The 19,932-nt window shown below is 38.9% G+C and overlaps 1 protein-coding gene across 1 annotated transcript; it reads right to left on the reverse strand.

The window, feature by feature from the left end:
* Positions 1-890: 890 nt before the first annotated feature.
* NSUN3 (NOP2/Sun RNA methyltransferase family member 3) lies at positions 891-19,000 on the reverse strand. Its single transcript, XM_014947152.1, has 5 exons — positions 18,591-19,000; positions 16,672-17,015; positions 14,877-15,031; positions 14,214-14,335; positions 891-1,156 (listed from the first exon to the last, which is right to left on the reverse strand). Exons 1-5 carry the CDS (start codon positions 18,731-18,733, stop codon positions 895-897), a joined length of 1,026 nt encoding a protein of 341 aa, XP_014802638.1. The 5' UTR covers positions 18,734-19,000; the 3' UTR covers positions 891-894.
* Positions 19,001-19,932: the final 932 nt, after the last annotated feature.

The raw sequence follows: 19,932 nt of genomic DNA on the forward strand, positions 1-19,932 counted from the left end.
CCTTACACACCACAGACATGACATCATGAATTCACAGAACATTTCTTAACTCAGTGGATCAGCCACTTCTCCAGATTGTCTGTTTCGCTCATCATGCCTGTAATTATGTAACAACACTTTCCGAACATTGTGCTATCATTGTGGTTATTAATCATTCTGATTCTGTTTCAAATATGTGCTGTGGACACTGCTGGCTAAACCCATCTAAATCTACTGTTTTAAGGACATTTCAATGTAATTTAATCTTTCATTTTATATATTTCCAAACTCAAAAATATAAAAATATTAAAAAAGAAAAAGTTGGTGTTGATATAGCTGCTGAACTTTGCAACTGTAAACAAATGACAGTTTTTAAGCAGCAAACAGTTTAGGAAATATGAAACCTGTTTTGCCAGTGCTCAGAACAATCAGCGCTTAGAATGACAAACTCTGCATGCAAATCAGTTCTCATGGGAAAACAGATTTCCATACGTGTTTGAGACAGAATGCAGGATTTCCATGACTTCATTTCCATTGAAACCATTTTTTTTAACATATACTGTATTAAAACCAAATGAGTAATTAAAAAAAAAACAAAACAGTGCAAAACCCCACTACATTAGGCCTCTATTCTAAGATACAAATCCATTTAAAAACATCACCTTGAAAATAAAACAAAGCTCCCTTGACTACATAAGGACTTCATTAGAAGTCCACTTTAGAAAACACATTCAGTATTTTAAGCTAAAGTAATTTAAGTGTCTAGCTCCCTTTTTATTAGGCAGCAGCTAATACAAAGCTGCAATACTCTAAATTCAGTTGCCTTGGGCATTTTCATATAGACATACGAGATTAGAAATAAATATTAATTTATGACACATCTCTTATAAAAAAAACTAACAGGCATCAGATGAACTATATTTTCTTTAATTTAGCTACGTACATTGGACCCCATGCTCTCCCTTTCTCTGGGAGAACCAGAAGTTCATGCTGTTGAGTACCACTGAGAAAAGTGAATTCCTGAGAAACAGCTTTGGCCATTTCACTTATGTCCACAGGCGTGACATTACTGCAGGAGTTTAGAACGAGATTTATCACATCGCTGTTTTCTGCTTTTGAGAGAGTGCACGTAGAATAGACCAGAGATCCACCAGGACGCAATGCTTTAATAGCAGACCTGCAAATAACAACAACAACAAAAAATCAACAGAAGAAGTGACATGTAAGACTTCTGAACAGGTATCAATATATATGAGGAAAACCAACATAATGAAACTGTTTTAACAGTATATAATTGACAGTTCAGGAAACTACCTGCAACATATTTCACTTTCTCATTTATGTATGTATTCTCAGTTAACTGAAGCTATTTTTTGGTACAACAATGACAAGTAGAAAGCTGCATTCATTCCAAGCTGCAGAATATACTTCAAGTATTTGTATTCACAGCACAACTGTGAAAATGCTGCAAGTGTGCACACAAAATGGGTTACACAACATCAAAAGTGCTAGTTAGCTACTTAGCTAACTGCTTGCATTAAAAAAATATCAGAATGTACAGTTGCAGTAAAAGCCTGAACTAATTACAGGGCTGTAATTTTACAAACATTTCTGCAAATTCTGCAAGTTGTTTAACAGGTTAGAGGACTCAAGAGTTTCACTGAGCTACTACCTTTCAACCCAATTTCCTAAGGAAATATTGTCTGTTTATGTGCCCTTCACCTATTAACCTGTTGACAAATTTTGACTAAACAAAGACAAAATAGTGGCTTAAGATTTCAAGTTTCCCGAAAGCTTCATGACTACTGGTAGATGAAGAGAACAGAGGTTCTTTTTCATTTCCCCACTGAAACAGAGTTTAAACAGACTGTTTACTTTCCATTAAAGCAGATCTGCTAAGTCCTTTTTCAGACAGGTAAAATATAACCTATGAGAGTCTAGAAATGAGATATGCACCTATTGCAAACTAAAAGAGTAAGGAGAAAACCCCCGAATCTTGCATCACAGAAAAGTGATCTTCAAATCAGGTACCATCACATAACTGAAAGACCAAGCTACACTAAAAGTTCATTTGCTAAAAAAATTTTAAAAAGTTCATGCTCTCTTAAGGTAATCTCTTTGAATCATAATTTTGGAGCCTCTAAGGACATAATGGCTCAAAGACCGAGTTGAAAACTAGTATTCAAACAGATCACCTCACTGCTTCTGGAAAACAGGTAGCACTGGGCTGAAGCAAACACTACATTAAAATACAACTGTTCCCTAAAAAAAAATATTTTGTTTAAAAACAAGAGAATCTGAATAGGTGAGTGCTGTTACTTAATTTGTGAATATCAGAGAGACAACAGGATAGGCACTCAGGGGACTGCAGGTGTGTCACTGGGAATTCAGCATTGCACAAGGGCAGGGCAGATACTGGAGGCACAGACTCATGGAGCACAATGACACACGCAGTCACGCTGCATGGAAAGACACCGAATAATCTTAGGTTGGTAGATGTCACTGACAATACCGCATTGACCCAGGGAAAAAAAATCTACAAGGAAAAAATAAAAAGAAGGAAAAAAAACCCCAACCCATATCCTCAAACCACATGAAGCGAGCAGCCCCAAGTGCAGCGAGCCTGATTCCAAGCCCAGACAGTCACACACAATGCCAATGAAACAGCAATTCCTCCAGAGACAAGCTGAAGGCTTGCTAAAGGGTGATATCTGAACAGAAACAGTTGAGAAAGAGGAAAATACAAGGGAAAAAAAGACGAGTCCTTTTAACAGGATTTTGCCTTTTCAGGAAAAGAATCAATGAAGAAAAGCCTCATCACAAGCAGGATCAAAGCAGATCACAGATCAAAGCTACTCTGAAAGTCCTGTCCAAAATAATAAGGAAACACCAGGACAAATGACTGTTTCAGAGAGAGATAATACAACTTTGTTCACCTTTGCAGGTGAAAACTCCCGTGTATTATACTCAATCTCTTTCTCTGAGGAGTGTACACATTATCTTGATCATTTCTTCTATGAATCTTGGTTACATTAATTAGTAAGCTAATCAGATATTTTACTGGAGTCTACACTACTCCAATTTTAGTTAGTATATGAGAACAGAGCTCTCTCAACAGATGATGCTCAAAAAAAAAAATCAGTGTTTAATACCTTTGTTGTATCAGTGTTAGGTAAAAAGATGGGAGTGAGCAGATGGCCAGCACATTTAGCCTAAGCGAGTGAGCGAGCAGTTCAAGCTCAGCCTGTTATAGGTAAAGAACAGGTTACAGAGCACTTAGGTAGTCTGAATACTTTCAGTTTAACTGGACCTAATGGACTCATTCTAGGATACTTCCAAAATTAGCTAAAGCTGTCACTAAAGTGCAAGCTTATCTCACACCTCTGGGCAGCTTTTTAGAGTCTGCAAAAATGCTTAAGAATGTCACAGGTTGATGTGGGATGACATTTACAATGCCACCTTGAGAAAGTCAAACAGAGCAGGTGTCATCCTAACGTCCCTTCTAGATCTTATAATTTAAAATTCTGCAGTTACCAGCACGCACTTGAATTTCCCAGTTCCTGATATTCATCCTTCTTCCTCTCCATGTTCCAACACACATATACTCCTTAGCAGGCTACTAAAGCAGCAGTATGGGACCTGAGGTCCTAAGCTGTCTCCACTGCCTCTCCAGTTACCTTCCTTGTTTGCAGCCACCCTGCTGTGGCTGCAGCCATCCATTTAAAAGGGCAGGGCTCAGGCTGCTGCTCTCCGGTCTGAGCAACAACAGTGCGCCCAGATGTACGGAAGGTAACTATCATAAAGGAAAGCAGGAATGTACAACCTTCCCTTCTCATGAACAACAAGCCAGGAGGAGAACTGCACCCTGATCCCCTAATCCCCTTGGCCTCATACCAGTTCTGGAAAACATAAAAGCATTTTTTTCCCCATGTAATAGTTGCTTGCTTTCACATTAGTGCTCAAAGAGAACGGAGCTGAAGTCTAAATGGGTTCTCAAAGTTGAGCTGATCTTCACACTACTATGAGAAACCATCTGCTTTACTCACTGTTGTAGAACTTCCCCCTCCACTACACCTTTCCCACGATACCGGGACCCCGAGCCATGAGAGGGCAGCTAGTTGGCTAGGAAATGTAAAAGCGATTTTTGCATGACAATTAAGATGTACTTTTAGCACACCGGCTAACTTCACTCACAGAAGCAAATAATGTCAGCTGATTTCCTACCTATAAGCCTGATGCTACATGAACATTTAAACAAGTGAGAAAATATTTTTACCATGTAAAAGTGGAAAAAGTAAATGGTAAATACCAAAAAAGTAGCTTACAGGGTTAAAACCCTGGCCACTTGATAACTGTCCTTTTCTTACTATATATTAAGTAACAACCATTCAAGTCAACACTTTCAAAGGCACTGTGCTCCTACGACTGAGTCACTGGGGCAGTGATCCAGAGGAAAAAGCAACACAGTCTTCTGAACAAAATCCTGAAAATCTCACATCAAAAACCCCCTAACTCTAAGCCTCCTTAGATTCAGAATCTTCACTGGCCCATGACCCCAAAAGGTCAGGCTGCTCAGTGCAGTAATCTTTATTCTGAACCTAAGTCATGAATTAAAATATCTAAGGAGGATTACTTTACGCCGCAAGGTTAATCAATGTATCTATCCATCTTGTCAAGTTCAGCAACAGTTGTTTCAGTGGCTGTGTTCAAAGTCAACCGACCGCCATCCCTGATTAAGCCGTGCTTAGCTTTTGATAAACCTGCACTGAGCTGCAAAATTCAAAGTGAAGAAGTGCTGGGCTCAAAGTCACAGGGTGATATTGCGCTAGGCTAAGCAGATTCAGGGAGTTTGGTCCCCTCATCATCAGCATGACAGAAAAGTCATTCGTAAGAGAATCTGTTCAAATAAATTTAAGAAAACAGTCTTCCTCTATAACCAATGGAGGGAACAAGCTTATCCAAGGGATACGTCAGAGCTGGAGCCTAACTTACAGATATCTAGCAGAACCCACCACTGCTACTCTGACTCCACCATCTAAGAACGTTAGTTTCCTCTTACACTAGGCATCTTGATTATCCCCCAAATCCTTAGAGATTGACTCTTAGCTGAAGAGATTTTGCACCTGTTATAAGGTACTTTGTAACCTCCAAAAATGGGCTCCAAATCTAGAATGATAAAAAAGGATACTAGAGCAGAAGGCACTAGAATATTTTTTTCACATTCCTCTTATTATAATACATCGTTTAAAAATAAAATACATTACTTAAAGGTAATTAATATGCAGTTATTTTTCCCTTAGTGGTACAGATGACCTTCATGTTTATTAAAAAACTAAAAATTTTAGTTTAAGTATAGATTAAGTACAGTTATACTTCATTTCATAATTTTAAATTCAGATATATACATGTATCATAATGAATTTTACACGTTATAGGCACTAATACAGCAAATTTTCAAGGTTCATATGGAGAAACATAAGAATACACATTAAAAGCACAAGAAACTTCTTCTGGAGCCTCATGACTTATTCACCTTTCCCTACAATCATTTCTCTTTTAGTAACATGACAACCCCTTCGTACTTGCCATCAAGACCCTAAAGATACACCACTGTCAGCAACCAATGTGTAACTCAAGATTTTATGTTGCATGTTATCATACTACACCACTGCAGAAGTATGAGGTTATTGCTTTAGCGCCCTAAGACAATCAAGGCATAGCAGGAAAGACTAAAATTGGTGAAGTGCATCACAATCCATTAATATGCCCTATTTACCAGGTAAGGCCTGTATACAAGATCTCCAAGGTTAGTTTTTCCAGAAGATGATATAAAACAGCATGCAAAAGAAGAAAACACATTATAGAACTGCAAGTACTACTGCATATTTGTTAAGACATACATGCTAAACTAAGGAAAAAAAAAAGCTCTCTTCTGGGGTTCTGAACACAACTTTAGTACATATCAGCAAATCACAATTTAGGAGACTTCAGTGACATCAAATAGTCCAAAATTTTAATGATATTTTCAAATCATCAGTAGCTTGGAATTACAACAGCTGGAAAACTGCAAGATAGAGATTCACTGAAACATCATTCTGCAGAAACTTGCCTGATGCTTCTCCACACTTGTTTAAACTACTAGCTTTATCACTTTATAGCCACCCAATCCACGCTTAAATCTTTCTAGCACATAAACGCAAGACACATCTGTAATCCAAACAGAAGGGTGGTTGATGTCCAGTCCATTTAGGAAGTCTTCTAAAACAATTTAACACATGCAGATTGCTCCCCTCCTTATTCTAAATGAGGTTTTACATGGAAAAAAAAAAAAAAAAAGTATTAGCAATACTTTGTATGTTTTCAGGTTGTGTCTTTGTATTGTACTATGGAAGTCAGAGGTTCAGAAGATGCATTAGAGTAATCTATCCTAACTGCTCATAAAATAGGAGTACTGGATAACATTTTCAAAAGAAATATATTATTTTAAAGCAGTTTTATTTAGCTTATTTCTCAAGATTTACTTTACATCTGACAAAGCAGAAGATGCTAACAATATATTGGGGAAAACAGAGCAGACTTACTATTTAAAATATCACGGAGAAAAGACCACTCAAGAGCCACACAACAACTCTAAAACCAAAAAAAAAACCCAACCCTCTCACATGCAACTACAACATAATTAGCAAGAATCTAAAAATAGGAATTTTCACATTTACAGAAAATTAAACATGATAGGCTGACATTTTGTTCATTCTAAAAGTCTTGGTGTCTCAAATATTCTTTTAAAAATAGGCAGACAATAAATATGTATTTCATAGTATATCTAGCGCCCACATGTCCAGCCTACTGCTCCAGTGCTTGGGTTTATGTTGCATGCCATTGGAAGGGTCAGTATTAATCATGTTAATCATTCAACCATTTTCAGTATTAAAGTAAAAAGATTACATATATTTTAGGTCAATTTTAAAATAATTCAACACTTCAACAGTGCCATCTTTTGGCAATTGGGATGTATTTCTGTTCAATATGCAGGATAATGTCTGATCAGAATAAGCACTGCCAACCCTTCTGTAAGCTATTCAAGAAGCAGAGCATCTCAAGATGCACTTGCTTTTATCCTCAATCCAGTTCTTTTTATTGACTAAAGATATCACACATTTCCTTCTTCCTTTTACAAGAGACCAGATAAATTGCTGTAATACAGACCGCATGTTAAGGGTTTTGGTTTTTCTTCCTCCAAACCAAGTCAAAATGATAATGAAATTTCTCCTGCGTCAAAATACCATTTTTTTTTAATGCATTGCGATGGGTGGTGACAGAGGTGCACAGGAGACAATGACACTAGTTCAAGTATTCTCTCTGTACCCCAAGCACGTAGTCCCTCTGCTCCTCTCTAAGTAAGGTTTGCTACTGTGGTGAGACACAGCAGACCAGAATAACACAGTAGCAACAGGAGAAACAAAGTGATTTGGTTTTTTTCAGCATTAGATTGAACTACAAGGAAAAGTAGATACAGCCACCAAGAAAAAAAAAAAAAAATCCTAACCCAACAACAAAAACCCAAACACCACAAACCCCCCAAACCCAGCCCTGTTCTGCTTTAATGAAAATTTGTCCTGAAAATGCTGATAAAAATTTCTATAGCAAACAATTTTAAATTCTTCTGAAGCAAAGACTGAACCTTAAGTTTAACATTACCGAGCCTTCTCCTCCAAAGCATAGTGACTTCTGAAATACTCATCCTGTTAACACAGGGCTATCAGATTTCCTTCGCAATACCAAACTGCCGTGCCCTTCTAATGGTAACGGACTGGTTTATTTCCCACTCTCAGATTTAAGAGCCACAAGGGCCAACACAATGCTCAAGAATTTTGCTTCCACTCTCAACGTTGCAGCTGCCTTACACACTCACACGCTGGGTTTCCGCACACTCAGTGTCACTAACAGCAAGGCTGTTTCTAGCTGGCTGGCCTCCAGCAGCCAGAGGTGGTCCACTTATCCTGCTGTGACAAACCTTCAATCCTTCCCTCGTTTTATCCTCCTAGAATTACCTTCTTACCTCATACACTCTCAGAGGTCCATCCCTCTCCCCAACTTAAATTTATTATTTTGAAAAAGAAAAACATATGTAGCCCAAGCAGAACCTTCTCAGCTAGAGAAGGGAGAACTAAAGATCTTTGAAGCCCACTAGAGACATTGCCACACAGCTTTAGAGTTAGCATTCTTCATTACAGCTTATGAACCATACATATAGATAGAAAGGACTGAAGGTGAAATTAAAGCAAAATTTGTGTCTGAATTTAAATCCATGATCTCAAAACAGCTACCTAGCTGCTAGGTAGCTTATTTGTTTATTTAAGTCAATAAATTTTGTTTTGCAATGTATCATACCAGACTTGATCCATAAGTGACTCACAGGGCACTGCTAAAGGCTTACGGAACCAGGCAGTAATTAAAATCAGAAACTATTTATTTTAACATCTCTGATGGAAGACAAAATGGAGCCACAGCAATGGTCACAGCACTCATTCTTTGTGAAGAAATTCAAACCAACCATGAGTCTAAAAAACTCAGTAGAATGACTCATACCTCCAGCAACATAACGAACAGCGTTTTGGGGAATGGCACAGCACAAACATGCCACATTTAAGCACATGAAATTAGAACAAAAATTAAAGGCTCCCTGTCTAGCCAGCAGCTACCAACTTGTTTTCATCTGGAGGGGTAAGGATACACAGAGAGGGAACACGGTTTGTCCAGTAAGACACCCTGAACCCATGGCTGATTATGGAGCCTGGGGCCAGCTATATATAGTCTATATAATCTATAGTCTATATAAACTAGTTTTCAAGATGGAAAGTCGTTAAAGAAGGAATCATCCACACAACCCACAGAAGATTTGTCAGTCCAACAGTTGAAATTCTGAAAAATTCCCAGTGGAGCTAATCGACTAGACCGTTATGGATAACGAGTGCATTAAATGGTCTGCTGTAGAGGAGCAAAGGGAAAAATTCCAGGGAAAGAGCTGAAGAACAGTGTGATGAAGGAATCCTCAGCATCATTTTCTCCACTTTCCTATGTGCCTTATTTCCCTTCTCCACAGAAAATGACATCCACTTCACTTCCCTCTGCAGATCATCTCTCCCCTTCCAGTGCCTCCAGTCACTCCAGAAGACCCCTGAACTTCACCCAGGGAGCTCCTGCACAAGAGTCCAGCACAGGTTGAAACAGAAATTTGTGGCACAAGATAGCTGCCGTACTTCTAAGAGGGACTCCCTTGTGCTTCTACTTCTCCCATGATATTCAGCCTTGCCTTCCTTTTAATGCCTGACACCAAAACTTGAGCAACTTCTATGATGGTAAGTATTTTTAAAGGCTCAAGACACTGGTTCTCCTCACCATTGCAATGAACATTAAAGGCTGATATTGTTTTCATCAGTAGCAAATCACAAACAAAACTGCATCACTTTGCCTGGACAGGTCAACTGGCTAATTGTGAGTATTTTCCTTTTCAGTCCATCATTATATGCTCATGTGCTATAAAAGCTCTTGTCTTAATCAAATCAGAAGTGTTATAGTGGTACCGTATGCAGGTACTCAAACTATACAGTTGTATATTTATACAAAACAATTTTTGCCTTCACTCCACAGCAACAAAAAAACCCACAATCAAGACCACTCAATTGCTCTTATAGGTACATGTGTAAAACTCTACATTTCAGTGACACTGAATGTGGAAGGAAGAATATCAGGATTTTTCCAGTAAATCACAGTATTTACTACACACTATGTGAAAAAGACTCTCTTTCAACAAGTAAACCTATGCTTATATGTATTCTATGAAACCACATCACTAATTTTCACATACCAGAGAAAACAGAGATGCTTACAAGGACAAGACGAAATGGGCACAAACTTGAGTATAAGAAGTTCCACCTAAACGTGCTAAACGTGAGGAGGAAGAGGCTGCCCAGAGAGGTGGTGGAGTCTCCTTCTTTGGAAACATTCAAAACCCACCTGGACAAGTTACCTCTAGGTAAACCCGCTCTGTCAGGGGGGTTGGACTAGATGATCTCCAGAGATCCCTTCCAACCCCATATGATTCTATGATTTCCAGCTCACATTGAGCTTCTCATCCACCAACACTCCCAAGTCCTTCTCCTCAGGGCTGCTCTCAGTCCATTCTCCACCCAGCCTGTATTTGTTGTGCCATGACCCAGGTGCAGGACCTTGCATTTGCCCTTGTTGAACCTCATGAGGTTCACATGTGCCCACCTCTTGAGCCTGTCCAGGTCTCTCTGGATGGCAGCCCTTCCCTCCAGCATGTCGACTGCTCCACACAGCTTGGTGTCATTGCCACCAGTAATCAAAGCACAGAAAGGTCCTCCAGACTTCTCATGCACCCCAAATTCCCCCAAATCTCTTAACTTTGTGTATGTATTTTAAAATTAGTCAAAGCTTCTGTGGACCAGAACTCTATTAAACACCAATTAGAGCTGTTTAATTACTGAGAGATGTTGCATATAGAAGAGTCAGAGTAGTCCGAATGCCTGTGCTGCATTTTCTAAATTGTATCCTGTTGGATTTATTTTCAACTGAACCCTAACACAGTTTCTTTCAGAGGCAGTAACAGGTCTAGGAATAATTACAACATTTGTAACAGTTTCACCACTAGTTTATTATGCACTCGGGCTTAACCCAAAATTTAATTTCTATCTGAGAAGGGGTAACACTGGTAAATTCACTCACAGGAACCATTGCATTCTGTACTAGCATCCAGTATCAGGAAATGAACATTCCCCTCTTACTTTGCAATTTGTTTTCTGCATGAACACTCCAAATAATAACAAGATTTGCAGTGTGCTCTTGGATTATAGCACTCAGCAGGGATGCTTTGGTTTTGGTATTAACAATCATTACAATCTCAATTTCCTTCAAATCAGTGGTGCCCTCAGTGCTTATAAAATTTGCTGTTCAGCATTTATGACACTTATTTACATTTCAGATTTTATGCAGACTGAAGTGGGAAGACTGTTGCATCAGTTTCAACACTTCTTTCAGATCTTCATTCTCTGAAGCCTCTATGTACTTAATAAATTACACTGTATTGCAAAAAATACTTTTCCTTCCTCTCTGATGTTCCCAGCTTCCCCTCCAATTTGATCTGCTAAAAAAAACCCAATAAAACAAAAGAAAAAAACCCAAAGAAACAAAAAAAAATTAAAAAGCACAAGATGACCAAACCCATAAAAACATATTACAAGATTACAAGTGAAGCATTTCCTCAATTAAGAAAGAGAAAATCCCAAATTTTGGGATGAGTGTCACTTGATAGAAATGAATATAGAACTCCCCTTTCCATTTCATTCTTCTCATTTGTGTTTTATCCTTATCCTTAACACTGCTGCTAAACTGAAATAATGCTTGGTCATTATACTTTAGCTTTATCTTCAAATTACACAATATTTCCTCATGCTGCTCCCAACAAAATTGTTTTTGTTTTACAGATGCAAGGAACCAAGGCAAGAAACACCCACGAACATAAAGCACCAGGTAATCAGAACAGGTAAGCCAGAGGTAGCTTTACATGAGCTGACTCACGTAAAATGCAGTACAGCTGGGTTAGTGTAGGTTCAGCCTTCCTGAATATTACTGAAGTATCAGAGAGACGATTCAAATCCAATTTTTTATTTATAATTATGCAGCCTAGCCATAAAACAAAAGCTTGAATAGGGTAACATTCCACAATTTTAATTTTGCCAAACTTCTAATGCACTTGCATGAATCATTTAGTCTTTCCTGGTCTCATTTTATCATTTCCTTCATCCCTTTCACACAGGATCTGAGATGTGATTAGTATTGAAAATTCATTTTAAAGTGATCAGATAAATGAAACAATAAAAATACAGTGGACAGCTGTATCATTTACTAAGTATGTCAAATTGTACCAGATACAATTTGTAATCTCTAAATCTGCAACCTAACCATTTATTTCATATGCTTCAAAATCTATTAAAAGACCCCAAAAAATTCCAGTTCTGTAGATGGACCAATTCACACAATCTACAGAATTACTCAGACCTAAACTGAGCAACAAAATTGGTATTACCATCCTTTTACTGCAACTTACGTATCAAAACTGTTTTGTCCTTACAAATCTAATTCTCATTGCTGTTGCTATCGTAAAGTATACTTTCAACAGAAGCAAAGTTCTCTTCTTGGTTTAGGAATAATTCAATTAAATTTGATTTGGACCGACAGGAACGTCTACTTTTTTTTTTAAAATGAGGTTCCTGCTGTCATGAGTTCTCCGCTTCAGGATTACAATCTGGAGTGATTTATGCAAATTCTCAAAATTTTTCTCCATGATATATGCTTTCTTTTGGTAGGGGTTCACAAATTGGATTTTATACGTCAAATATTGAAAAGGGAAAACTGAAACAGGTCAGTGTTTTAAATGTGATTGATTTCTTCAAAGGAAATGGGTGACATGATGCATTACTGCAATAAGATACTCATATTTCTGTTATAAATCATAGGCTTCTGCTGGGCCTTTTTCAATGGAAGTCATGCAAAACTAACTTGAACTGCTGCAATGGGAACTTTCCATAAAAACTTTCTTTTTCTTTTTTATAATGTTATTTTTCCCTCAATTTGCTTTGACAAATGGACTTCAGACATGACTGTTACTTTGCAAAAAACACTCAAGTCTAGAACGTATTATTAGGAAGTCACTTTTTTTCCTTCCACAACAAAAAAAACTATAGAGTTTGAAATGCTCTTGAAATTTGCTGCACAAATGCCAGGCTATGGGTGGTACCATTAAAAAGTGCAATACATGACAATCTTGATTCGGATTATTGGGTGGATGTTCTTGAAAAATAATCAATCTTCACCCCCTCAACAAACCACACATTCTTTTACTTCTTCACCCTATCAATAACGATCAATAGTCTTTCTGTGCTACAAATAGTCAAATGGGTATTAAATTCAAGCAGCGTGTAAGAATGTGCAATAGTAGACTCAGTCTCTTCATATAAACAGCCCAGAAAGCAAATTAGAAGCAGTATTAACTAATGACCTACGTGACGGTAGTCAGTCCTGACAGTTAGCGAAAAGACTGTAATAAAGAACCATAAGGGATAATTCTGTGACAGAACAACAACAGCAGCAGCAGCTAAAAAAAGTCTGGGAAAGAATGCCCAGCATGGCAGATTTATACACTATTTTCAGAGACAGTTAAAAAAACTATTAAAAAATCATATGTGGGTTTTTGCTTCAGCTGAAGGATGTATCTGAAACCATGTTAGCTGCATCCACTTGTCCTGGTTTCAGCTGGGATAGAGTTAATTTTCTTTCTAGTAGCTGCTGAGTTTTGGATTTGGTGTGAGAATGATGCTGATAATGCACATTGTATTAGTTGTTGCCAGGTGATGTTCTACATTAGCCTAAGACCTTTTCACCTTCCCATAGAAGCTGAGAGGGAGCATACATAGGACTAACTGGCAAACAGAATATTCCATACCATAGATGTCATGCTCTGCGGGGACATACTACATAAATGGGGGTTGGACGAGGGGCAGGAATCTGCAATCACTGCTCAGGACAAGCCAGGCAACCAATCACGGGGGAGTGAGAGTCACTTGTGTTGTATCACTTTATTTTGTATATTCTTTTACTATTATTATTGTTATTATTTTCCTTTTCCATTATTGTTCTATTAAACTGTCTTTAGCTCAAGCCATGAATTTTCCCCTCCTTTTCTCCCTCTTCTCCTTACCCTACTGGGGGGTGATTAGGGAAGCAAGAGAGCGGCTGCATGGTCCTAGTTGCTGGCTGGGGTTAACTATTGAAATAGTTATTGAAATATTGAAACATTGAAACTATTGAAATAACTACTGAAAATATTTTGGTATTATTTGATATTTGATATAGTATCAGACTGTTACAAGACATGTGAAAATGGAGATATATGTGAATAAATGAGTTAACAGGACTGTAAAGCAGTATGGTAGTAGAAGACCTAGGCCTCACCATTTATATTTCCCTACACAAATTTCCATATTCACATTAACTTAGATTAACTCTTTATTCTAAGCAGCAATTGCACCAAAATATTCTTCACATTATTTTCACATGGTGAAATGTGATTCTGGTTACTAAACATGGAAAAACCTTGCCCCGTGTCATTTTTATCAAAGGCTCCTTTAGTAGTTTTCCTTTGCACTTCTCACCTTAGCAGCTGGAATTGTAGAGAAGATAACTCTTTCCTTTGTATTAGCCTAAGTGTAGCTTGCTGAATGTCTGAAGAGAATAGCCAACTTCTGTCATTTGAACAGGGAGCATCAACCAGTACCTATATAACAAATAAGAGCAACTAAGTCAATTCACAATAAAGATATTCCCTTTCTGAACGCAAATTCAAAAATCTACTCGACTGACTTTTGCAAACACTTAAAACACCCTTTTCATTTTCCCTTTTAGGGGCAGAAATTATCTAATTATTATACTGAGATGTCTTTATGGAGTTTGGAGAGGAGGGACAGGAAGAAGAAAAGAATAAATTACTACTCCAAAAGTACCCTCTACCGGAATAGTTTTCACTTGTTTCCCCCCCTTCCTAATTACACAACATGCAAAGAACACAACTACAAGGTCTTCAGAATTCACTACCAAGGGTAAATGGGTAACAACATCTAACACATCAACAAATGCACAGTAGGCTCCATAAAATGATTCCTGAGGCTCTGCAAATCCTGTACATGATCTTGGTTCTCCTTGATAGGTCAGAATTTTTTGCACGGGACAGAAAAAAAAAATTAAGAAGAAGAGAGCATCATAGGTAGAAAGAGAAGCACAATGCAGAAATACTATTTGCTAATAAGTAATAACGTTACCTTGTCATATAATTCAGGCTGAAGATCTCCAATCTGTCTACCATCCAGTTTAGAGACCTTTATTAAGTTACTCAAAGGATCTGGGATGAAGGATTCCATTGTCTGTTTCAACCATCTTGTCCTCAAATCATCATATTCGTTACAGTGAAACTGACCTTAAAAAATTAAAAAAAATGAACTCAACACACTAAAATAAGTCTTCATACGTCTTCTGTTTTGGTTTAGGTTTTTTTTACAAATATAAGGAACTACACTGATTTCAGAAGATCTACTGTTTTGCCATGACTGCCATAGTTTACACCCTGTGTGCTAATGTTATTGCACATTTTATAACACTGCCCAATTTTTTATAAAACTAATTAAATTTCAACATGCTCCTACTGAGTAAGCCATACATATTTACTAGCAAATAGTTACTGTAGCGATAGACTTCCACAGTAAAACAAACTTTAAACATAATCCATATCCAAAGACTAGTGCTAAGTGAGTGCCTTTCCAGGCTCCTTGGGCCATTGTCTAAATGAAGTATGTGCCCCTTATTAATTAATTGATTGCCTTTTAAATAAACAAAACACCAGTTTTGTGTATCCTGAGCCAAGCAGTCCAACCCCTCATTTATTTGAAATTCAAGGTGAAGGGTTTTAACAAAAGCCTTTTGGTTGCACTTACTTTTAACAACGTAGTCAAAGTAATTATCCCTTCAGAAGAAAAACTACTGTTGCTTGTACCCAGACCAGAAACACAGCATGATATTTTTTCCCTCTTACTCCTGTTTCCTGAGTTAATAAAATTTCTATTTTCATGTCTCCACAGGTTGTCCTGCACCATGTTTGCCACACACAATATGGTACATCTTAGCATTCACTGAGGTATATTAAGAATCAACTTCCTTACACCTTACGTTCCCAGCAACAACTTGGTTATCTTCAGAAGCAGCCATGCAATAAGAGTGGCTTTTTTTTTTTTTTTCAAATCTTTTGAAAGGTCAATCCACATTTAATTTACCTCAGTGGCATCACCTCATTCCTCTAGAAGAGGAAGGAAGAACTAGCTGTAATCAACAAGCGCAGGTAACAGTCTCACCAGTAAGAACATAAGGTGCTGTGGACATTCTGAGACAATTACTGCCCCAGCTAACATATAAATTTGGAAACAGCAATCACAGCTTGCTTTAACTCCTTGGCCTGGAAGAATTGAGCTGCTGCTTGCTGTTGCCTTCTAAACACTGTGATGATCTTAGTGCCCTTCTGCAACATCTAGGTGGACTGAGACACAGAGCTTATTAAACACTAATATAGACCAATTCCTCATCATAAGCTTTCTACTTCTACCTAGGTCTTCAACGTTTAATTTATTATGCTCCGTTTTACATCAGTACACTTAAATTTACTTATTCTATTTGTATAACACTGGGCAGAGAGGTAGCAAAGGAAAAAAAAACCAGTACAAGTATTCTAAGACTGCAGATTACTCACCTCCCTGTGCCAACAAATCCACATGATCTTCAGTAACTTCTTGAGAAGAAACAATAGAGGAGCCAACGGAGGAAGAAAAATAGAGCTACTCTATTTGTGTCTGTCAGTCTACAGTAGCCTATATTTAAATAACTACTGCATTTTTCATCCTCTTTTAAGTAAACAGACAAAAAAAAATCTTACTAAACAGCACAGAACTACTTGGAATAGAAACTGCTGGTTTTTCCCCCAATCCAAGTCTTGTAGAGAAAACAAGCACAACTGAAATAGCCCAGGCAGAGTGCCAGGGATCAGCTTTTAACAGCACCTCAATACATTACCTGGATAGGCACACTGCAGGATAGCTACTGATTTACCCCCTGGTGCAGCACAGAGATCCAAAACGTCTTCCCCATCTTTCACTTCTAAGGCCAGCACTGGCAACAGCGAAGCAGCGTTCAGCAGATAATACTCCTTCAGTTTACCAGCCTGGTGTTTCTGTGCAGGGAATCTCCCGGGAGTTGTCCTGATGTAACACTTCAACGATGCTGGAAGATAAGGCAAAGGTCCTCGGAAGGCAGGATGGTATCCCTTCACACACAAGGTGTTCTCCAGTTCAGCAGACTGGCTGAACTTGTTAAGCAGGACAGCGTACTGCCAGCACAACGGGTCCGTGAGTACATCCCTAGATTGAGAAAAGGAAAAGCTATTTAATAACTTGGAAAATAAAATGAGCTCTCCATAGCGTAGGAAGCCTTTTCTTATGTGAGTGTAGCAATCTCACCGTTGGATGATGCTGGTACAATCAAAAAGGAATCCTTTTGATTAGATATGATGAAGACAAGTATGCAGGAAAACAATTTTAATAGGAAACCAAGCCACCGTTTTCTCTAATTATTGCATTTTAAAAACTAATTTCTGAAAAAAATGTTCTCTATTTTTCCTAATTCTTTAACAAATTACTGTAGAAGTTTTAAATTATGAAGCATAATGGTCTTTCTGACTATAAAGTACTTCCCCTAAGGACAAAGAACAACTGTAATATTAGTTGCAAACATCACAACAAAAAGAATCACATTGACTTTGCAATGGTTATTCTGGTCAACACTACAAAATGCAGTTTTTTCAAGTGTTCTTTTCTAAATTTCCTTTTATGTTCTGCAAACACTGGGCCAGAAAACTTAAACTGATGGATACTCCTGGAGGACAGTCAAAAGGCAGTGCTTATATTGTAGGAACATGCTTGTTCACATTTCAGTTCACTTTTTCAGATCTTTCTTGCATGGATTTGCCCCATTTTCTATTTGAATTTCTCTTAATATTTTTCACTTAGCCTCAAAAAATACTCTTTGGGAACACTCACTGCCTAAAAGAGAAATACGCATTGATCCAACTTAAAAGTTTTCAGTTTGATTCACTTAAACTAATGCTATACATCTATGGTTGTTGCGGTGGTTTTGTTTTTAACAAGGGAGGAATTTATTTTAAAATACCTTTTAATCCAAACAGGCTAAACCAAAGAGGGCACTCAGAGGAATCACATGGTTTCTAGGACTCTGATCACATAAGATGCCTTTCCCTTCAAAGTAAGGTGGCACTGATCATGGGAGCATTCCTCATGCACTTCAGGTGAAAGTCAACTGCTTTTGTTCAAATTCCTGTCGAAAAGTACATAAGCTAAGCAGTGAACTCCAGGAGGGCTCTTCTGATGGCTCTCCTATGAGCAGCAACCACCACCAGGGAAGATGTGTCCTCTCAATACTACAGTCAGCTCTTTAGCTGCTGTGTGATCAAGGCCCTAATTAAGTGATAGTCTTTTCTGTACATGCCATTAATATTCAATTTCTTCTAACAAAAGTAATCAGAGGATGTAATTCTCTCCTAACATCTTTGTCCCAGCCTCTCAAGATACTATAAAGCTGTAGGAAAAAAACACTAACAGCAACTGTTAAATATAAAGGAATAATTTTTAGACTATGTTTTTACAAAACAGTCAACAAACACAGGAGACAGCAGTCTCTTTACAGTGTATATGCATACAGGAGAACAGAAACTTCATCATGCCCAAAACAATCATGTCAAGGAAAAACCTAAAAAATTCCAAGTTTTAGCCTTCTGTTATTTCACACTTTCATGCTAGTTGTAAACTGAAAATAAACTGAAACAGTTCTTACAGTCCATGACTCTTTTCAAATGTATTTCATGAAGCACTTAATAACAACCTCTTCCCTCCCTCCCCCATCTCCCCAAAACAACAGACCTGACACTGGTCCACGTATCTCCCAGTTCCGTTGTGTACTGCTTCTCAAAATGGTCCAGAACAACTTGACAAATCTGCTTTTGAAGTTTCTCTTTTGTTTTATTTTCCAGCTTCAGAGGAAGGAGGAAAAAAAGAAAAGTCATGGAAACAAATAAATGAAACCCTTCGTAGTTCTCACTGGGATGATTAGAAAATTTTATTGATTTAAATCAACTTAGTATCACCGACACTAGGATGACCAAATATCAAGGTCACATCACACATCTGATCAAGACGTAACTGAAGTTCTGGAGAACAAACAAGTTAAGCTACTCTACTCTCTTCTTCCCTACCTGGGAAGAGGTCATTCAAAGCTTGTCGGTAATAATTCCTCTCTGTACCCACTATGCTAATACCGTGGGGCCTGGGGCTCTGCTATACCAGGTGCAACATAAGCAACACCTGATTATCCTCATGCACCTTGATCACCTCTGCCAGGATGTACCCGTGTGCTTAACTAAAAGAAATAAGTTAGCTGGAATTCCTGTGGATGTCAGCTGGAGTTGAGCCGCAAAGCACTGCAATAACTAGTTTATTCCAGAAGTAAAAAAAAAAAAAAAAAATCGGGTATACTGTTGGTGCGTTTTCCTTTTTTTAACTTACGAAAAATTTATAACGGGGGCTGGGAGGGGGAGAACTTTTTGTTTGTGCTATTCGGAGGGAAGCCCCGAAGGTGCTGCTGGACGTCCCTCCCCCCCAGCCGCCGGCTCTGCCCTCCCTTCGGCCCAGCGCCGCTCCCCGCCCCACGGCCGCAGCCGGTAAACTCCCGGTTACTTCAGTCACCTCTTCATTTCTTAATTAAACGCCCGCAACGCACCTGCGGCTCACATTTCTCTATCTTTAACGGGAAGCGAACCCCATGTCGGAGGGCGGCGCTGCCTCCTCAAGGCGGCGGGGGGGGGAACGGGAGGGGACGGGGGGACACCGCGGTACCAGAGGCACCGCCGACGGCGAGTCCGAGCAGCCTTCCGAGCAGAGAACAAAACCCGGTGATTCTCGCCATTTTTTCCAGAGGGGACGCGGGGGTTACAAACGGGGTCCAGCCGCGGCCGAACGGGACCCCGGCGCTGGTGACCAAGGGGCATCGCGTCTCCTCCTGTAGCTACAAACGCCGCCGGGAGCGTTAAAACACCCCGAAACCCCCGACGCCGCCGTTTCACACTCGGAAGCTTCGCCTCCCAACGCACAGAGGGGCCCCTCCGCGCTGCACCCCCGCAAGCGGCGGCGGGGCCCGGCAGCGGGGGCTACTCCCGCACCGCCGCACGGGCCCTGGCCCGCCGAAGGGCGCGCAGGAAGGGGCTGA

This window comes from Calidris pugnax, unplaced genomic scaffold, assembly GCF_001431845.1.
Source record: "Calidris pugnax isolate Ruff unplaced genomic scaffold, ASM143184v1 scaffold95, whole genome shotgun sequence".
In the NCBI taxonomy this organism is placed as follows: Eukaryota; Metazoa; Chordata; class Aves; order Charadriiformes; family Scolopacidae; genus Calidris; species Calidris pugnax.